At 38.6% G+C, this 22,224-nt stretch overlaps 1 protein-coding gene across 3 annotated transcripts in view; it reads right to left on the bottom strand.

The window, feature by feature from the left end:
• LOC5580054 overlaps positions 1 to 22,224 on the bottom strand; it is a 260,798-nt gene that overhangs the window by 15,790 nt on the left and 222,784 nt on the right. For 2 of the 3 annotated variants that reach the window (XM_021843979.1, XM_021843991.1), the window contains exon 3: positions 14,645 to 14,938. In XM_021843979.1, the coding sequence (XP_021699671.1) occupies positions 14,645 to 14,938 (294 nt within the window). Of the gene's footprint in view, positions 1 to 14,644; positions 14,939 to 15,027; positions 15,589 to 22,224 lie in introns of all 3 variants that reach the window. The other variant, XM_021843987.1, reaches the window with a different exon arrangement.

Below are 22,224 nucleotides of genomic sequence, written 5' to 3'. Positions count from 1 at the left end.
ATAATGACTGATGTAACAGAGAAGCTTTCGGGAAAACTAACAGAACTGATAGCGAATGGAATTTGGAACTGTTCTCACAATTCACATAAATGGATTATTAGATTATTACCTACTTCTAGTAACATGTCTCCCTCTGATTTTGATTTTTTAAATGAACAATTGAATCAAATGATTGATGTGAAGCTGTAAAATTCACTAATAAAATTGTCATTGGATTATGCTTCTCTAGTGGATCCAAATAGTTTTTTTTTTTAATATTTTAAATAGGAATGCTCGTTTTTTGAATGGCAAAGAGGACTAGCTGTTTAATTTTCTAACAACTAATGACATACATACAGCAGTATTACTGAAACTTATCTGAAACCTGGATCCAAGCTTTTTTGTCTATCGTAATGATCAAACTGGATGGAGCATGTGGTGGAGTTGCTATTATCATTCATAGGCGTATGAAACATCAACTGTTTTCGTCATTTGAAACCAAAACTTTTGCAACATTGGGTGTTATTGTTGAAACCCAACTTGGTAAGTATACTTTCTTAGCTGCCTATTTGCCTTTTCAATGCACTGGGCAGCAAGTTGACTTGCTCTAAACTGACTTGCGGCAATTGACTAATATGTCTAAAAAAAAATGTATTGATGACTTTAATGCAAAACATCGCTCAAGAAATCATAATTACTTCTGTAATATGCATGGCTAACTGTGTCAGCACATCCAAAATAGTCGATTGGCTCAACTCGATTTCTCTAAAAAACCCCGTAATTTTTCCCACACAGTCCCCTAATCCAAAAGAAGTAACCCAAAAATAAAACCATCAAATCCGGCGGCGCGAAAATAAAAACCCCACAAACTGATCTAATTAATTCTTACGACTTATTTATATATTTCACCTGATTACTTCATTGAGATCGGCGAAGCACACCTTTTCACCATCTTTCTTTTCAAAGCGCCACACTTTGTATCTTGTAACTCAGAGCTCTGCTCCCAGAGACGGCGGGAAAAAGAAGCGTGGCAACTGCAAATCTCATACCAATAAGGGGTTGTTTAGCATTCACGAGACCATGGCAAACAATCAACAATCAACTTGGTACCCATCTGGAGTGAAGGAACAAATCCGAAGGAAAATCGCTGCAACTAAATAACGGTAGAAGTTCTTTTTTTTCTTTTCTTGCGCCCAAGATCCAACTCCCACCTAGTTGGCGAGACGCCATCACCGCAAGGTGGTTCAGATGTAAAAAATCTCGCAAAAAATACGCATATCGCAATATGATCATGGCAAGCGTTGAGGAACAAATTTTAGGATTGCTGATCCTATTTTGGGCATTGTCAACAGTTTTTGGCTGAAACTAAATTTTAACAAAATTGTTAATTTTCATACATTTTAGGCCCTTAACTTTTTCAAAAACAAATTTTTAGGCAAACAGACAGAATTATTCTTTTATTATCGATTCCTTAGACTTCCAAAAGTATTTGAGCAAAATATTTTCGCAGGGAACGACAGGAAGCAATTTGCAAGATATAAAGGACCTATTCTTTCATTATTTCATATACCTACCAGTTTTTTTTTTAATTCAATAGGTTTAACGAGAGATTGAGACTCTGTTGCTGATCAATATTGACCATGAGGACTGAGTTTTATAACTTTGGAATTTCAAACGTCAAAATCATCATGGCTGCCAAAATGAACGGCAGACTACTTAGCCTTGAAGCAAAGGTCAGGCTTTTTTCTGGATGCGTGAACCTATTTGAGGTACAAAAATAAAGAAAAACTAGAAAAACAATGTTTGTCTTTGTTTAAACATGTTTGAAAATTTGTTTTTTGCCAGTTCGTCATAAAACTGAACCACTGTGTACCACCGAGACCGGTCCACCCTCGTTATCACTATCGCAACGGGTGTACGTGTGCTGGAAGCCAGCTTGGATTAACTTGTGATTTTTTTCTACCTTCTACTTCAGCCTGGAGGTTTAGACCCCAAGACGAACGAATGGGAAAAAAGGTCGGAAGAGCGGAAAAAATGCAAAACATGATCTGTTTGTGTGCTGACTTGATGTTCAGATATGGACGCGGGAAAGCTGACCGAGAAGACTTTCATTTCCCGGCCGTCTTGTGGGTCCCGGGCTAAACTGAAGCCAGATTGGCTACGCTTTACGGGAGCGCGCTCGCAGAATGGTGCAGAATAAATTATACGGTCGAACCGGGAATCGTAGCAGGCCAGTGGCAGGAAAATAAAATTAGCACTGATTTGAATTGGGTCCTAAAATTTTTAATGAAATTTTGTTTTTATTCAATAACAAGAAAGAGCATCCTACTGCAACTACTTTAGCAATATTTCCCGCTCAAATAACGGCTATATCATGTTTAAACTTCAATTTAAAAATTGGGTCCATAAATGAACCTTGACACTTAAGATCATGTTTGACGTTCGCTTAGTCGACAAAAACACCACAGGGGTTTTAGTTTTACCACTGGGGTTGTTCCTATCTGACATTTCGGAAGGGACACGGAAAACAAAATACACCCAACATTTGAGTTTAAGCCAAGGAGTGTGACAAAATCTGAAAAAATGTTTTTTTGGACTCAAACCAACAGAAAACATTAGAAAATTGAGTAAACATGTGTTATTGGCCTAAACTTAAGCGTTTGGCACTAAAATTGGGACAGGGCTTTAGGACCCTATTGGAGTGATATTTTCGGGTGGCAGGAAGCGCAATAAAATAAGGGATTTATCTATCTAACAGTAGTAGTAGAAATTGACAAATTTCATATTTTGCGCGATCTTATGTCTAACAATTTTCAAGAGTTTCACGCATATTCAGATGTGCTAAACATTTGTGCCAAAAAAAGTTAATCTAGTTAATTTGTTAACTTTTGAAAAGTATCACAAAAATAATCGGCAAATTTAGCTCTAATGAAATGGAAAATTCACTCCTCAAAAAAAGGTGTGATTTAAGGCCCAAGTAAAAATGATACACAAGTCAAAACAGAAAAAAGCAGATTTCTCATTTTAAACCAACAAATCGAAGAGTTTGGAATAAGCTTTAAAGGGAAAATAACCATAATCGTTTTACCATATTTCAAAACCAGTTTTTTGCTCAAAATTTAAGCAATGCTCATGAAAATCTATCATTGCATTGCACTTGATGTCAGAAAAGCAGTGGATAGAAGTGACAACTAGCGAACTTTATTAAAAAATTGATTTTAGAGTCAGTTTTAAACGAAGAATCTGAAAATTGAATAATCTCACAACCTCTCAATTAAAATTCCCTCCATCGGCACATATCTTTGGATTTCCAATTTATCTCACAGGATCGCTAATAGAGCGCTGCATATGACGAGCCTAACCTCACTTATTTGACAGCTGCTGGTCCTGTTGTTTACGTTTCGGACTTCGGAGTCGTTTTTTCCATCATTTTTTCATCTTCGCAATTCTATCACCAGCATGCTGATGGTGACGATTTTCCACGGTAGGAAGATAGAATAATACGATCCGTGGGTATCTGCAGTGAATTTGACCTCTCCTCCTTGACTTTCACGAAATTAAGAATGATTCGAAAAAAGTACTAAGTCCGAACTGTAAACAACAGGACCAGTACCTGTCAAAATTGATGCGTGACGTCACAGTGCAGTGGAGTATATATGCCAAAACTAGAGGTGGTCGACGTTTTCTGATTCCCACAGTATATTTTTCAGATTTTTTGCAACTCTAAATCACGAGAAATCAATACAAATCGCAGAACATAAAAAAATAAGATCATAGAAAGACGGACAACACAATGAAAGATCACTATTTACCTCAACTTTGAGTGGTATTGGTTTATAGGCCTTTTTATGAGACAGTTCCTTCTATGCATTTGTTTACATCGATGGAGAACCGATGCTAAATAACATGGGACTGTCAACTCCATGAGCCTATGCATGCTATAAAACGTTTGACTTTTACTATGCGCTCTATTTCAGGCTGTCCGTGAGAGAGAGCGAGACAACCAGCCCACGGCGCGCAGTAAAAGTCAAAAGAACAAAGGAATTTATGGCTCGTACAGAGGCTCATAGAAGAACTGTCAAAGTGCTTTGAGATCAGCTGTTCTAAACGTCTCGTGAAAAGGCCTATAGTGCACAGTTTTTTTAAGCGAATAGGCCATTTCTAATCAGTTGATCTCGAAGCACATTTCCAGTTCTTCTATGGAAATGACAGGTCCGTATATGCATCGCACAGTATTTCGATCGGCCGAAATCGTGAACTTAATTCTGTAGCACCTTTAAACGTGATTTTCTCGGAATGGTGTCTTCGGACGAAAATTTTCTAAAAATAATGCGCATATATTGACGGTAAATGTTAGTTCGCAACTTTGCCACGGGCGGCGCTGCGAAAATATATTTTTTTTTAAATAACGATCTTTAAATATGATGTCTTCAGCAAAGTTGTAGATAATTCAAATACAAACAATTTTGCCAAAGACACCTAGTGTGTATTCAGCCGCATTTCCAAAATACGAGAGTATTTTATGAACGATCCCCTAAAACTAGTTTTTCTCGTATATTTTAAATATTCGAAGTTTCCGGTAGCAACAATGTTCTACAAAATTATGTAAACAAACAAAATGAATCATTCTCTAGAAGACACTAGGTTTCTAAACATCAAGGAAAAGCAGTTATAACCATTTAAGTGCAAAAATCAGTCATTTTTGGGGTCCGTGTATTTATTCGGGTGGCAGGTAGTGGCAGATGAAACCTAGTAGGATTCAAAATACATCATTAGTAGTTGTAAATGTCGATAGTGTCATAAGTATCCACGAGTATCCCTTTTACTTAGAGGAAGATTCATCAATGACTCTTATTAGTACTTAGTTATATGATGGGTAGTGGCCTACCGTTTTGTCTCAAATTCCGAACAGACTCATATTCCGAACACTCGGTTTTTGTATGGCGATTTGGTTGAAATGTTTCGCTGAAATATGTCACTAAATAACAAGGAAATGGTAATCAATCGCAATTCAATTTCAAAATCTCCTGTATAATTTATTCCCCGGGAGTATTGATGATTCTCTAGTTTGAGACCAGTAGAACAAGCTCAGAGAAATGTATTTGCGAAATTATTTATTTGAATACGATTTATTCGTGCTGTTCGGAATTTGAATCAAGGTGTTCGGAATATGAGACAGAATGAACACAGTGTTCGGCATTTGAATCAAAATGTTGTTCCCTACTTTTACGTAAAAACAATATTAAAACTAACTGAATTAACATTATTATCGGTACACCGAATAGCTAACAGTTAGGCTTTGCGAAGAAATTAAAATTTACACAAATATCAGCCAATTAATGCCAATCAGATGCATTTAAAGCCACTGTTGGCCTTAAGTGTTCGGAATATGAATCAAAACGGTATGTGGCTCCATACTTCTTCTTTTTCTACTTCTTGGCACATTCTTCATCATTACGCTCAACCAATAGGTTCCAAATATATTTTTGAAGAAAGTTCTCAATCTCGAAAAATGACGCTTTACGAAATGACTCGCCCTACAACTATTTTTCACTTGAGATTTTTGCGTTTTTTCGTACATCCCCAGTAACCAAATAGCACTTTAATTCGCTCTGCGTGCTAGCATTATACAACTGACACGTTGAATTGGTCGAATAATAGCACTAAAAGACCAAAAAGATGTACTAGCAGGCTAGTGTTTACTTGAGATATGTGTCAAGAAGAAGAAAAAGAAGAGTCATTGGTGAATCTTCCTCTAAGTAAAAGGGATACTCGTGGATACTTATGACACTATCGACATTTACAACTACTAATGATGTATTTTGAATCCAACTAGGTTTCATCTGCCACCACCTGCCACCCGAATAAATACACGGACCCCAAAAATGACTGATTTTTGTACTTAAATGGTTATAACTGCTTTTCCTTGATCTTTAGAAACATAGTGTCTTCTAGAGAATGATTCATTTTGACTGTTTACATAATTTTGTAGAACATTGTTGCTGCCGGAACCTTCGTATTTTCAAAATACACGAGAAAAACTAGTTTTGAGGGGTCGTTCATAAAATACTCCCGTATTTTGGAAATGCGGCTGAATACACACTAGGTGTCTTTGGCAAAGTTGTTTGTATTTGAATTATCTACAACTTTGCCAAAGACATCATATTTAAAGATCGTCATTTAAAAAAAAATATTTTCGCAGCGCCGCCCGTGGCAAAGTTGCGAACTAACATTTACCGTCAATATATGCGCAATATTTTTAGAAAATTTTCGTCCGAAGACACCATTCCGAAAAAATCACGTTTGAAGGTGCTACAGAATTAAGTTCACGATTTCGGCCGATCGAAATACTGTGCATCGGTCCTTCACCGATGTAAACAAATGCTTACACAGGCCTGTCACATGAAAAGGCCCATTCTAGGTTCCTTGAAGGAAGGTTCATTAATCGAAGCAGTCAGTTGGTGCGTGGTGAGGTCAGTTGCGGGGAAGATGGAAGAGACAGCTGGCTAGCTAGCGAGTATGTTTGAATGTATCGATTCTATGAGATTATAAGGGATTGTTTACCATAGGAAACAAATCATACTGATGAAGTGAACATTTTCTTCCGCATTCTTGAGTGGAGTTTTTCTATCATTTTGTGTTTGAAATGATGCGATTTCGAATTTGAAATCTGGAATAGGGTACAGAGCTACTTGGGCACTTCCATGATTCACTTTGGCATGGGGGGTTTTTCTCAGCCGAATTGTCTGAAACTTTGCACTAAGGAGCGCATTAGTACGACGCATTTTGTGGCAAATATGAACTCTGTAGCTTTCAAAAAAAAAAAAAAAAAAAAAAAACCCACAACCGAAGTGAATCAAAAGTGCCAAGAATAGGATCCGGCTCATATAAGTCTGTTCGAAGAACTTAATCCAATAATGAGTGATTCAAACCAATCCAAACGCTTAGGCAAAGTGTGTGAGAAATAGCTTTCTAACTAAGAAATTGCTATCTAACCAAAACAAAATCATCAGTTGTCACCTGGTATTTCAACATGGCGGATTCAGTATTCTGACTGATTGAACCACCTCCCTTTTGGATACACTAGGCCCAGTGTTGTGAGAAACTCAAATTCCCATAACTCTCGATTGAAATTTTCCATTATGCTGATTGACATAGCCAACTCAGTAGTCAATAAAAAATCATGGGCACTACTCTTCGGCAAATGTAAACAAATGCATACACGGAGCTGTCACACGAAAAGGCGTATAGGCCTTTTCATGTGACAAAGGCGTATAGGCCTTTTCATGTGACAGCTCCGTGTATGCATTCGCTTACGTCTGCCGAAGAGCGGTGTGTACACGGAACTGTCATTCCCATAGAAGAACTTTCAAAGTACTTCGAGATCAGCTGATTTCAAACGTCTTGTGAAAAGGTCTTTTGAAAAAGGTCATGGTGCAAGGATCAAAATTAGGTTGTGTGGATAAACATGGTACAGTATGTCAATGTCATGTTGTCAAGATTGAAATTCATTTTTTTTGCATAGTTCCGGGGCTCAAAACCTATTAAAAATTTGGTTTTGGAGTAAATTTTGAACGAAAAATCTAAAAATGAAATTATATTAACATCCATTAACAACCCAATTTTCAAATTATACAGACAGTTTTCGTTCGATTATATCCCCTATCAGTTCCAATATGAGTATAGAAACATATCTCCGAAAAAAAGCAGTGCAAATTCAGTTTTGCTGATTACGGCGATCACTGCAGTGCGCAGTGCAACACCAACAGCAACGGCAGTTGATCCCGTTTGGCCTGGTTTACCAGCAAAGCTGGGGTCCGAACGAGTCCGATCTGAGCAGACAACCGAACCGCGAGCATTATGTTGCTTTCTGCGAGCAAACTGGGCGCCATAATTTGATGTAGATCAGTGCGGTGTGTATGTGCCTATTAATAGCCTCTACGCATCTGCTGCTTACTTACACCGTTCCTGTTGCTGGTGGTGTTAATAATGATTATGATGAATAATCCGTAGAGAATGGATTTTTAAACTTTTCGCACTTCGTTAATTGCTTTGTGTGTGAGTTGTGCGCAAAGTGGGTAATTTGGGGTTGCCTCTACAGTAGCAATATATGAAAAGTGGGAAGGCAATGCACGGGATTATCGGAAAGAAGGTCGATCGGATTTCGTACAGCGGTACAGAATTGGACAATGAATGGGAAATATGGAAAAAATAAGTAAAGGCCTGCGATGGAATTGATTGTAACCTCAAGTCGAGATTAACCTTAAATGGAGCTTTTCACCTTACCGATTTTGACACCGGAAATAGGGCTTAACTAAAGAATGATTAGGAAACTTGGTTCAGCGGCAGGGACAACCTAATAGACATAAGTTCATGTGGTAAGTCATTGGTAACCCCCATGGCCAGAAATTGCAAAATAAGTTGTCTTGTTTTTCATTCCCTTATACCTTTACATGGACCAATAGAGTACTAAAGTCCAATCTCAATTTATGTATCAAACGCTGTAGCCTACGTCAGAAGCAAACGTTTACTCAATTCTCTAATATTTTGAACTGGTTTAAGTCCAAAAAACAAATTCTTCTGATTTGTTTTTTGAATTTATTATATAACCCTCGATCTCTAATCAGATTTTGGGTGAATTAAGTTTTTCGTGTACCTTCCGAAATGCCAGAAAGGAACAAACCAAGCATCAAAAAGCAAAACCCCAGTGGGGTAAACGTAAATGTAGTTCTAAGTACATCGTGTCATTAAATAGAAAAAAATCATATAAAATTTTAGAACCCTTTGAAAAATAAATACTGATTTACGTCGACGTTGAAAGGAATCCAGACTTTACAATTTAGATTTTATTTCAGCGAAATATAAAGATGAATTATTTGTTCAAAATTTGCCACAGTAGGCTTTGGCAACGACCACTTACGCTGGCCACGTCCATACTGTATTCAGAAAATGCTCAAATGATACAACATATCGAATTGAAACGCAACAATAATTTGACGATCTGAAGATCGATCTTGACGAAAAAGTACAACGATGTATAATGCTGCGAATTAACCATCATACATAATTTCAGTTCCGAGCTCGGAGATGAACGACACCGTCAACAACAGCAAAGAAGCGGACGACGATGGCAACGTCCACCGTCCATGTCCGTCTTGTATCGAAAACTTTCACTAACAAATCGTAGCAAATTCATCGCTCGTTTTCCATAATGATGCTGTGTCGTTGCTGTTGCCACTCTCGATGCATATGTTGGCTGTCATCGAGGTATACTGACGAAAGCACATGCTTTGTCCGATTCGTCATGAACCATGATCATATGACCATCTCCGAGAGGAGATAAAGCCCCTGGTTTTATGACCTTGTTGGGTTACAGACCCCCCCCCCTTCCTTGAGCATTGGCTACCGGTGATAAACGGATCAATAATAAAACAAAATCAGTGACGGACCTTTTCTCCTTCCTTGGCATTTGCCATAAATCATAATCAACTACGCTCTTACGGCTGATGCTTACTTGGAAATGTTCGATGAGATGTAGTTATCTGTGCTCAACAGTACATACATCATCGAGGCTCGTTGAATTCCGCTGGGCGTTGACTGGTCTGAGCATTGAGCATTGAGCGCGAGTCTCCCTTGGTTAGGTAATCACGTCGGGGTTGCGTTTTTTCTCCTCACCTTTAATGCCATACCTTGACTCCTTCAAAGCCGGATTTATGACATGTGGTGATGGCGATTGCCTTGGGGACGAATCCGGTGTAGAAGTGTGAGGTGATGAAAATATTTCAATGTTTGATCGTAAATTTCGACTGAAATTCGACTATGGATCGATCGATTGAACAGAAATAGTCGACCTAGATTCGCTAAAGTCAGAATGCTAAACTATGATGGTTGACCGGGGCCAAACATTCACCTGTCGCTCCGTTCACCTTCGGTTTCGGTGCTCTGAGTGAGAATCTCGAATGTTCGAGCGAATGTCCACCAACGTCTTTGGTTTAGCCCATAATGCAATGTGTTTTAATTTGTCTATTTTGTGCGTTTTTTGAAAAGCACCCAAACCGTTGATTTTATCGATATAGTTTGGAGAAGTTTCTTGGTAGGGTTTTCTTTTATTGAAATCGCATGGACGAAGACTTACTTCATCGGGCACTTATTAACACTAAGGAAAACCTTCGTACATCTTCACTGAACGATTGCATTCCAATCAAAAGCCGTGAAACTTCACGAAATTTTAAGAAATTCCCTCAACGGCCGCATATAGTTGAGAACGTAAACAAAATTTTTCATCCGTCCGTTCGTGATGTTTGGGCTATAATATGATGGCACCAATGAATTTTAAAAGAAATCCATATATATCATCATACTGAAGAAATGAAGATTTAAATAGTCTAGTAAAACATTTCATTATAACGCTGAAATGTTGTATATCGACCACTCACAGTGAACCGTTTGTTGTGAGACGAATCAAAACTGATAGCGACCGAAATCAAAATGGATACGACGAATAGAGGCATCGGTAAGTAATAATATTATTGCATTATTTCCAACAAAAGATCAATATTTATCAGAATCTTATCGCACAAAACGAAAGCACATTTTCGAAAGTTTTTTATTTATACCAACATTGAAGTAAACGCTGTGGATCTTAGTTTAAATCGACGCTACAGTAGTGAAGAAGTAGAATGTTTTATTCAAATGTTATTCCTAAATGAGGACTACCCCATCCTACCTCATAGATGTAAAAATCGATTACGAACAACTTCTCTGAAGACATCATAGTCTTTAATCAACGAGAACAGTGAAAACCGTTTTTTCTACTAAATTGTCAATCCGAACCATTGTGGAACCTTCTTTGACCATCAGTTGGCGGGTGCTCTACTGGAAACTGATCGCCTCCTTGTTGAGGAACGACTTCGCCTACAAGGTGTCCAAAAAGATGCGTGGTAGTTTTGACCAATATAGGCTAGCAGCAGGTAGGAGAACCTGATTATGTTTCCTCTCATCAGCGGGCACGTGTGCCATAGATTATTCGCTTCGTTCGCAGATTTGCATTTCAAATCAACTGGCAGCATCCACATAACCAGTCGAATCGATTCGATATCGCCATATCATCGTAGAGTAGATGTGCCGGTGTTCGCCACCCCGTAGAGAAAAACTCAAAAATTTGCTGAGAAAATAACAAAAAATCTTAAAATTGTATTCAATGTCTTTTTTTTCGACAGGGTGGTCATGATTTCGACATCCTCCATCAATAAGAAATTATCTTACGTGGTGAGTTCTAAACAGTATTTTTTTAAGTTTATTTTTCTGTTAAACTTAGATTGAAAGCTTTCATTCCACGTTTTGACAGTCTTCAAAAGTCTTATGATAGATGTTTTCTTAGGTTGGCGGATACTGGCTCACCCACCCTAGCGGAAGCTTTGGGAAGGCGATTTGGCGCGCGGCGATGCTGATGACGATAGGCCAGCGCCAGCGGTGGGCAAAACTGATTTTTCTAAACAAAGGGAAAGTTGGGATGGAAAATTTATCAGTCGTTGAACCTGTTGTTGCCTGCCAAGAGTTTTGGCTCCATTTCGGGGACGAAACTGATTGTGTTTCATAATGGGATGTAAACTTGACCGCGGACGTCAACGTCAGTAGTCGAGTCGATGACATTTTCTGTCGAGGGTGCTGAACCAATGCCGAGATTACGTCCTTTTTTATAGTGCAATTGATCTTGAGTTAAATACTTATATTTTCTCTCTTGACAATACATTCTCCACTAAAATTTTCCGTCGTAAAAACAACTATTTTTCGTGAAAGGCAGAAAATAATATACTGCTTCGAACGATGATATGACCAAAAGTAGATCCGTGACTAATACGAATATGTGATCGAAAAAGACGCGCTCTCTTTCGGCTTAAGGGCTTTTTTACTCTCATGTGGGCAGTATATTATCTATATATTAACTGCAAAACAGTCATATTCGATATTTTGACAAATTGGAGTTAATACAATGGAGAGTCATCAAATGATAAATACTTTCGATCAGCTTCGAAATTCGAAAAAAAATATCAAGTTGTTTTGTCACATTGGTAATTATAACCGCATAACTTGCCTACAGAAATGATCCTGTAAGCACAGTCACATTGAGATTATATATGAGCCTCGTAATGTAATAGCAATGAATTTTCTATCAGAATTATTTTCTGGCAATTCACTTAGTATGCGATATGAGTTGTAAAAATATCAGCCTCAAATAGACACTTTTGAGTTCCTGGTATTTTTTAGAAATTTTAGTTTCCTCCCATACTGCCGTGAATCGCAAGTCAGTCCCATCTGTAAAAAGTAAGCATTGAGAAAATGGGCTGTGAAGTTTTCAAACACATTTTACATACGAATATTAAAAAAAATCCAGAGGATTGGAACATGTTAGAGTCTTAATGAAAGTTACAAAACTTGCTTTTTACTACGATATTTTTCCGAGAAAAATATAAAGATTATCAAAACAATTTACATTTTTGTGTTCCACGGTACCCTCACATACCCCTGGAACCGTTTCCAATACTGTTTGTCATTTTTGAGTACTGATGACAACAATTTGTCTGCCATTCGTAAATTCACAGAAACATACCCAATTTTCCGTGATGAGTAATGAGATTCTACTCATTTTTACATCTGGTCACTTGTGCCCTTCTATGCCTTATGGCCACCGATAGAATATTTTGAATCCATCCGATTTTGAAATTATAGACCAAATACTGATAGGCAGCGTCCATTTATTACGTAACGCTAAAATTGGAAATTTTGGACCCCCTCCCCCCCTCCGTAACGCTTTTTTGTATGAAATGTTTCAATTTTTTGTATGAGCCGTAACGCTTGAGCCTACTCCCCCCCTCCCCCTAGAGCGTTACGTAATTTGTGGATGCCACCATATCTATCGGGAAAAAATACGAGGTACATTTGAATTGCATAATCTGCTGGTATAGACATAGCGTGCGCCATCTTGATTTTAGGTTGTAGAATGAGTTTTTCACCTTGTTAGCACTTGTTGAATTTTGAGGCTTTGATTTGATTTAAAAGAAAAAAATAAAAACATGAAATGAAACATGAATCCCGGATTGCAAGTCTTGTATCTTCTCTCGACACCAGTTAATCTCAATGACTTTCTACAACTAACTGTCAATGATTGCTTCCATATAAGAGACATGATGTTCAAAATCAACGACTTAGCACTCCAGAGTCTAGCTAGAGACAGATTGAGAGACAAGAGATCAACATATTCAATCGAATGTACTAATTTTTTACCTCCCGCGGATCGCCACAAATGGATGTTCTTGAAATCCGAATTTGTGGGAAGATCTCATAATAAATCAGCAGAAATCCTTGAAAAGGACATCGAAGACTCACATACATAATCCACCATGCTGTGATCCTCTGTAGTAAAGTATGTCATCAATAATCTACCCAGAAGTACATCAAACTTATTTCTACGGATCCGATAAAAATCTTCTGAAAGAGGATCTTATCAAAAATCTATCGATTCGTAACTGGGAAGATTCAAACCTCCGCCAAAAAAAAAAATGTCAAATATATGGGTGTTTGATGAAGACATTCTTGAGAATCTTCCCAACACATTTTTGTAAGATTAGAGAGATTACCTTGCGTATTCCCAAAGATTTCATCAAAATCCGTGATGTTTTCGCCAAGAAGTTTACCAAAGACAGTTTAGGCACAGACAAACAGACGTAACACTGACAAAATTTCCATCGACAACAAATTTAACGATCATTTTGAAATCGCCATGTTACAAATCTCACAACCAGAAGCGCACGTATCGTTTCTCTTCGTGTTTGACGTTTCTCACTACCGCCATCTGTAGGTCGTGTTGCACGAAACAGTATGTCGTGCAACATGCTCACCTGATGATGATGGTGTAAACTGGGCGATGGATTTTAAAGAAATTTGTTTTAAGTGTTACGTCTGTTTGTCTGTGGTTTAGCTGTCCATCAATCATCATCCATAGAACTACTATGGATATATTAAGCAACTCGGATTTTAGGAGTTAACTAACTACCTTTAAAGGAAGTTGCTGGATTCTCTTGGAAACATTTTAAAATAATCTTCAAGAATTTTCAGACATCTTTTGAGGTTCGCTAATGCGAATGTCAGTCAAAAATTGCATTAGGTTTTGTGAATAGATTCAAAGAAAGTTTATGATTTGAAGAATAAAGTATAAAGAAGAGATGATATCGGCTCTGTTATATCCGTTGGCGCCAGAGCCTATCAAATATGCGAAGTTGAAAAAAGAGTTTCAAAATAATTTCGCGGATAGTGGAAACCTAGTGAAGAATTTAGGATTTCTATGATACTGTATTGCGCATTTTGCACTGTAATACCTTCCTGGCTGAAAAATTTACAATCAGCAAAAACCTCATTTATTTACAAATTTACTTCGTAGACCCCTTGGGAAATTCTCACGGCCCACTTGGTGTCCACGGACCACCGATTGGGAAACTCTGCTGTAGTTGAAAAGTTCGGAGAGTAAAGACGTTTTAATGCCACACTTATCCGCAATACAAGAATGGTTACGAATGTTCAAAATTCCAGTTAGCTTTCCATTTTCAGGTTCCTAAAAGCAGCTTGGTTCTAGAATAACTTACTATCTTAACGTTCATCGATCGCTCACCTGCGTAAAGGGCAACTGCTCCGAGTTGGCCCCGCACTCGCATACACTCTGTTCCACCACCCTCATGGCGAAGCGCTGGTGGGCCACGCACTGCGGAGCCTCGCAACTGTCCCCCTCGCTAGCGGACAGATGCTGATGGACCCGGTGCAGCAGCAATTCGAAGCATTCGGCCGCATCCCCGAGGCAACCCAGGGGGAAGCGCCTTCCGGCCAGCGGACCGCTGGCCAAGGCACGCCTCAACGGTTCCGGACAGAGCGCCGGCTCCGAGCTCGTCTGCAGCTGGGAGAAGAGTTCCTGCGGATGGAGAAAGTGAATTTGAGGTTAGGATTACAGTTGGAATGGTTAAGTTCGCTGGTTAGGGACTACAAAACACGGGGACTCACAACAACCGAATTGATGCAGGACATGTACTCGTAGTGCTGCTGGTGCACGCTTTCAGTCTTCATGCGGTTGATGACCTCGTGGTAGGACGAGGGGTCGTTGTTGAGGCAGTACGTGGACGCACTTAGCTTATTTGGGCTGTAGCTATTGATATCACAATACGAGGGGAGCTGCTGGTAGAGGTACTCATGGTGACCTCCAGCCTGGCTAGTTTGGCTATTGATGGCATTTCTTGAGGAGGGGGTAGTTTTTGGTAACGTTGCGCACGAGGCAGGTTGAAGATACTGAGGCTGGTGGAGGTGATGAGGAGTAGCTGCGGCGGATGAGGCCACCAGATTACTGGTGGACGTCACCGTGGCGACTCCGGCGGATACACTTGCTGATGTTACGGAAGCTGCCGTGGACGTCACGGCAGCAGTACTGGCACTAGCCGCAGCATCTTTTCGCTTGTATCGGAACTTGATCATCTTGGCGCGGAGCGGTTCTTCTTTCGATTTTGTTTTCCACAATCCGATTAAACCCGGCGACGGCAGGGAGGTAAGATAATCATTTAATAGCTATATCTGTGGAAGACGAATGCGTTAAAACTTCGACGTTCGAATCGATTTCGTTACGCGGCACGGTGCGTTGCAGCAGCTCGGTAGGTAACGCGCAGTGGCAATGATTGGATTTGGTAACCGTTTTTCCCTGGGAAACAAAAAGGCCGGTCATTTTCAGAGGCGTATGGGATATCTGACACGTGCATCGCTTTCATCTGATAGACGAGCGACATCGAATACCTATGCTGCGGCCTTACACAATCGGCGGGCACCCACAGCATGAAATTTGACTCATCACCGTTGAAATATGTCGAGAATTTCCTTCTTAATATTGCTTTGCACCCATCTGAGTAACAGAAGCATAATCCTTTCGTTCAGCTTTGGGCGTATTCAAAAATTAACTTCAACGCTACAAACAGTAATCCAATGTTAGAATTTTTCAAAAAATATCAATAGCATGTATATTTATGAAATACTTAATTGCGCACTGACAATTTTTTTGGAGAATACTTGAAATCCTTATCAAACTTCTACCAAAATTCTTATAAGAAATCGTTTTACAGTTTTATCAATAATTAGATAATTCTGAAGTATACGTCTTGAAAGATAACTTTAGATTATTCAAACAATGTATCTTTAAGGGTTTCCGGAAAAACGCAGCAGTCTAATTTGCGATTTGAAATCTTGATTCCCCTACGATCTCCTGCCTAAATCCACCAAATTCGGAACAATTGACTACAATTGGCGGAACTCTTTGCTTTCTCACTAGAATCGAAAAGCATGGGCTAAACGAGCGACATCAAATACCTATGCTGCGGCCTTACACAATCGGCGGGCACCCACAGCATGAAATTTGACTCATCACCGTTGAAATATGTCGAGAATTTCCTTCTTAATATTGCTTTGCACCCATCTGAGTAACAGAAGCATAATCCTTTCGTTCAGCTTTGGGCGTATTCAAAAATTAACTTCAACGCTACAAACAGTAATCCAATGTTAGAATTTTTCAAAAAATATCAATAGCATGTATATTTATGAAATACTTAATTGCGCACTGACAATTTTTTTGGAGAATACTTGAAATCCTTATCAAACTTCTACCAAAATTCTTATAAGAAATCGTTTTACAGTTTTATCAATAATTATATAATTCTGAAGTATACGTCTTGAAAGATAACTTTAGATTATTCAAACAATGTATCTTTAAGGGTTTCCGGAAAAACGCAGCAGTCTAATTTGCGATTTAAAATCTTGATTCCCCTACGATCTCCTGCCTAAATCCACCAAATTCGGAATAACTGACTACGATTGGCGGAACTCTTTGCTTTCTCACTAGAATCGAAAAGCATGGGCTAAACGAGCGACATCAAATACCTATGTGCTGCGGTCGTACACAATCGCCGGGCACCCGCAGCATGGAATTTGACTCATCACCGTAGAAATATGTCGAGAATTTCCTTCTTAACGTTCCTCCCTCATGCCTTTGCACCCATTTGAGCAACAAAAGCAAAATCCTTTTCGTTCAGCCCGCCGGTCGGATTACGATGACCGATGTAAAGTGGCTTTTGAAGGAATGGTAAAACGCCACGAGGGCTCTCATTGCTCTTTGGTCGACTCAGCGTGTCTTCGTCAGCGGAAATGCATGATGACTCAGACACCGGCCCAAGCGCTTCCACGGGTCTCATGTTTGATTTTCTTTTAGTAGGTTCAGTGTTTTTGTTTCACTTTCGCGCGAAACTGAGAAGGTAAGTAAAGCAAACGTAAACAACCCCGTTTTGCCTCGCGACTAGTTGTGGCGCGCTGTCGTCATTTCCAATAGCCCTTGGCGGACGAAGTCTTGTCTTTTGTCGTCGTACTTTGTACCTCTACATGCAGGAAAGTAAGCAATTTTAACTGTCAACTTGTTGAACGTTCGTCTTCATCACCATGCACAGTGACTATAACTCAGTATGTTTTTCATTCAAATCTGTATCTTGTTTTTTAATTTGGTTGAAATTTAACTTAGACTATCAAAACGAAGTTGAATTTGTATTTCTGGTTAAGGTTTCTCTAAAAACTTTTGCATTACAACTAAGTTCTACGTAATAATAGCTTTATTTATCTGATAGGATGAAAAACTCACGCTAGGCTAATTGCACTAGAAAATTGAATTCTCAATTTGACGTTTATTTCCAATGGTTTGATATATGGTATCGAAGAAAATTGACAGATTGTCATTTTCAAACGATTTGGGACATATTTGGGGTTTTGTCCGACCTCTATATGAAGACGCCCCACTGTGCCACGGCCTTTCCGATGGCGGGACAGACTGGTAAGTAAACGTTATGTCGAAACCGATTTCGACGAAGACAGGAAACCGGTCAGGGTCCAGTTTCCTCTCGTCGAGAAAGGGGATTGCCGCGTGCTGGACTTTCATCATCATCGTCATCCTCATCGAACAAACCGGATCCGTGAGCGACGGAAATCTCCAAGATCCGTTCTTGTATGGAAGAAACCAATTAGTCGCGATCGGCTCGCGGATCAACTCTTGCTCATGCATACGCGCAGGTCGAATTTGAATTTTAATTCCAGTCGAATAATTCGATCTAGATTCAGCACGATAGGCTTGCTGAACGATCAAGCTACACGACGAGCTTCGTCAGCATTGAACTATGGGCTAGAAATTAAAATTATGCGACAAATGTCAAACAACTTTTTTCCTAATATGATTAGGGTAATAAAGCCATTTTTATTTTTTTGTACCAAATGCTTGAGCTTACTTCAAAAAAACTCGTTCACGAATTTTCTAATGTTTTGTATTGCTTTAAGTCAAAAAAAAAATCCTTTGTTTTTTTTAAGTTTAAGTTTAAGTCACCCTCAGAGATTTTAACTTAGACTGAGTGAATTAAGTTTTCCTTGTATCATGTGAAATGTCAGATAAGAACAACTCCAATGTTGAAAAGCGAATAATTGTATATCGATGACTTCATTAGATTTATTGCAAAAATTCATTGCACTTTATGGAGTTGATCTTTGCTGATACAGACATTTTTTTAGCTATTTTGAGAAAAATGTTTGGCAAGAATTTTCGTAAATGTATGAGAAGCAAGTACATTTCAAACAGTCAACTTTCCATAACTCAATATTCAATGGACCGTCGACTTAAGAATCATCGTCTTTTAAAATGCACTGACTCAAAAAATCCTAAAATCGAGGGAATAAATTCCTGTATATCCAATATTTTTTTTTATTAATAATACATTGGAAAATATTATGTTTTTTGTCCCTAGCAAACAATATTTTTATTTTCATACTAGTGGGCCCGGCAAACTTCGTCTTGCCATCAAGTAGGCTGTTGAAAAACGATGTGAATCGTCCCGTACAAAATGACAGTTCCGTACACGCTCCTTTTTTTTTCAACTTTCCCGGTGAATATCCTGAGATTTTTATACACACAAACACGTCGGAACACTTGACGACCAAATGGAAAAATAATCATTCAAATCGGTTGACCCTTTCGGAAGCCATTTCGTGACATACACACATCACTCCATTTTTATTTATATATAGATTTACCAAGTCTTAATAAACTGCCAAGCAAGAAGTAGTCCAAATCTCACCAAACAAGAAGAATTTTTAAATAGATATCGAGTCATGGACAGAAATTTTCCTTACACGTGGACTAGAGGCTAGAAGAGACATAGAGTTAGGGAAGTACCGACTTATCGAGAGTACAATGTATGGGAATTTTAAGGGACTGACAAATCCATCGAGTTATAGAGTATATCGAGATATGGAATGTCCACTGAATATATGATGTACAAATAACATAAATTTCAGATTTTACCATGTATTTATAATTTTAGTGCGTCCTAAAAGTTTAAGAAGTTGAATAACAATGTGAGGTGAAGGTCATGTGGTGCCAGAATTTGTTTTTTTCCTTATTCAACATCGCTGCTGTCATTCAAAGGACCGGTTGGACCGGCTCAAAAATTACCTCAGGCTTCGATTAAAGGCAACTAATAAGCATTTCAATAAGTCGTAAGTCAGTCTTCTAATTGTCTCTCTGCCCTAATATAGCAGGCTGATTGCTAAGCTGTCATAAAATAGCAAATGCACTACCATTATGAAATTTCCTACTGTTAATCAGCATTTAGAATGCACAACACGTTTTGATTTCCAAGCATCTCAATTGCTTGTATACTGCCTTGAAACTTCTTAGAGAGGCGCACATTTACGTAAGCTACCAAACTATCAGCTTTCTCGCTGGCCAATAGAAAACCCTTTTCTGCCTTTTGAGAGATTTCAAGAGAACATAACGTTATTCTAGATGATAAATCAACATTGAAATAGCAAAAAGTATATTTTGAACACCGAATCACTTTTTTTGTATTTATGTGTTTGTGTACACTTAGAATCACGCAGAAAATATCGTCAAAACTATTCTAATTGCTTGAAAATAATAAAATGGCAACATCCGGTATACTGCGGATTTATGTGAGGTTCAGTGTAATATATTCAAATTAGTTTCCTAAATTGGTACATTGGTGTTATTATTTCTGTAGCTTATTGAAAATTGAAATTGAAAATAAAGCAAAAGCAATAAAACACGCTAAAAAAGATCCATCTCATGTTAAAACCTGTTTCATTCGATCGCCTAAACTGCAATTGTTTGGGAAACATGAATGAAATCTTCTAGAAGCAAAGTTTTAGTATTGCTAAAAATCTACACGCACGGCGTACTCCCAAATACTATGCAACAATCATAGGGTCAAAGGATCGAATCCCAGTGGATTGTCAAAAAGACGAGTATCCGACATATGTGACATACGATGTGAGAAAGCCAAAAACAGCATAAAGAAAAAACAAAGAGGTACGAATTATTGGAGGGGGACAGGTGAAAAGAGCAAGAGATAATTTTTGTTTTGCTCTACTTAATGGCTGGTACGCTGATCATAAGTATTGTGTAAAAGGATAGGACTATAAACGGTCAAGGAATGATTCCGCTACAGAAATAACTTGAGCTGTACACTGCTGAGAAGTAGAGCTGATTTCATAACGTCGGTAACGCCTGCCGTACAAATAAAATGGAGCTGTCACTTTTTCGTACGAAAAAATGTGTCGCTCAATTCGGGACTACGAAGCTGCTGCTGTTTTCCTCGGTTTTCTGTGAGAAAAACAAGGAGAGATATATTTTTTGCTTTTTTTTACGCACACGATGACAGTTCCTTACGAGGTTTTCCATAAGTGCGAGTGCTTTGTAAATCTCTTTTTGTTTCGTAGTCGCGAATTATTCCGCAATAAAATTTGACATTTCGCTCATACTGGATTTACTGCCAAAATTACTTTGGCGAAAAGGAGAAGTTTTACTTGAGCGCTTTTCGTTTCAGGTGCATACGACGTTTCGTTCTAGACGTAATCATTTTGACAGCCGAATACTAAATTTCTAAAAGCCAAGTATTTAAGGTCGCACCTGACAAGAAAAAAATCTTCTTTTGACCAAAGTAATTTAGACAGCTGATTTCCTTTTAGCGAAATATCACTTTTCCTTGCGGAAGAATTGAGCGGAACATTTTTCCACACGGAAAAGTGACAGCTCCCTTTGATTCGTACGGAGTTTGTTACCGACGTTACGAAATCGACTCCACTTATCAGCTGTGGACTGCACAAGGAATTTCGATAGCGGTATCAATCCTTGGCCGTTTCTTGTTCTATCTTTTTTGTACAGTACTTTTCAGCTGCAGATTACGCTTTAAGTAGCCGTATATCGGGCCAAAACCTGCATTTTGATAGCATTTGAGGCGCGTACACGCCTTGCTAGCATTAAATGACCTGTAGTAAAGGCACATATACTGCTAAATGAATGTTTCTTTTAGTGCTTATTGGTTGCTTGGGTATTTTGACTGACCACGATCAAAAATGCTGAATATTAGCAACTTCATTAAGTGTTCCAGAACATAGACCAGAAAGTCTGGATTTTTTTGTAATTGTGGATCCCTTCCAAACACATTAGGTTTCTGTCAATTTCAACATTGGACATGCCATTTTTAGACAATATAAACCAGTGATTCCCAAAGTGATTCGCCTTCTGAGACGAAATTCAGGTCCTAGGCGGCGAAAATTTGTAAAATTGAACTAGGGAAGCGAAAATTCTAGAAACAGGGTGAAAGTGCTAGTATACACACTTAGATTTTTTTTCACGAGCTCGGCTGTGCGAATCTCGGGTTTCGAATTATAACCGAGACTCAGCTTACCAATTGTCCGGTTGCTTAGCAACGAAGGACGATTTACTGATTTTCGGCTTTTATTTCCTGAGAGCCCAGGAAATTTGTTTGCCGATTACTCGGCTGTGCGGATCTCGGTTAAAATTAGCCGAGATTCGGCATTCTAAATTAAGTGTGTAGGATAAATTGAAAACCCGACTTTCATAGTATTCATCGGCAACTAAGGTTCTATCAAAAGATAACGTAGACTAGAATAATATTAAGACACATATATCTTCTAATGATATAACTTACATTTAAATAAAAAAAACTCAAGAGTTATAACAAATTCTGCAGTGAAAAATGGAAGGACAAATCTGTGTATTTTTTCCACCATTCGTCTGGGAAGTGCGACTTTATAAGTGTGCGAAAGTGCAAATAAAAGAGCGGGATGGTATCGAATCTTGTTAAAAAAATG

The sequence above is a fragment of the Aedes aegypti genome, chromosome 1 (assembly GCF_002204515.2).
Source record: "Aedes aegypti strain LVP_AGWG chromosome 1, AaegL5.0 Primary Assembly, whole genome shotgun sequence".
Classification (NCBI taxonomy): Eukaryota; Metazoa; Arthropoda; class Insecta; order Diptera; family Culicidae; genus Aedes; species Aedes aegypti.
This window is presented reverse-complemented; position numbering and strand designations above follow the sequence as displayed.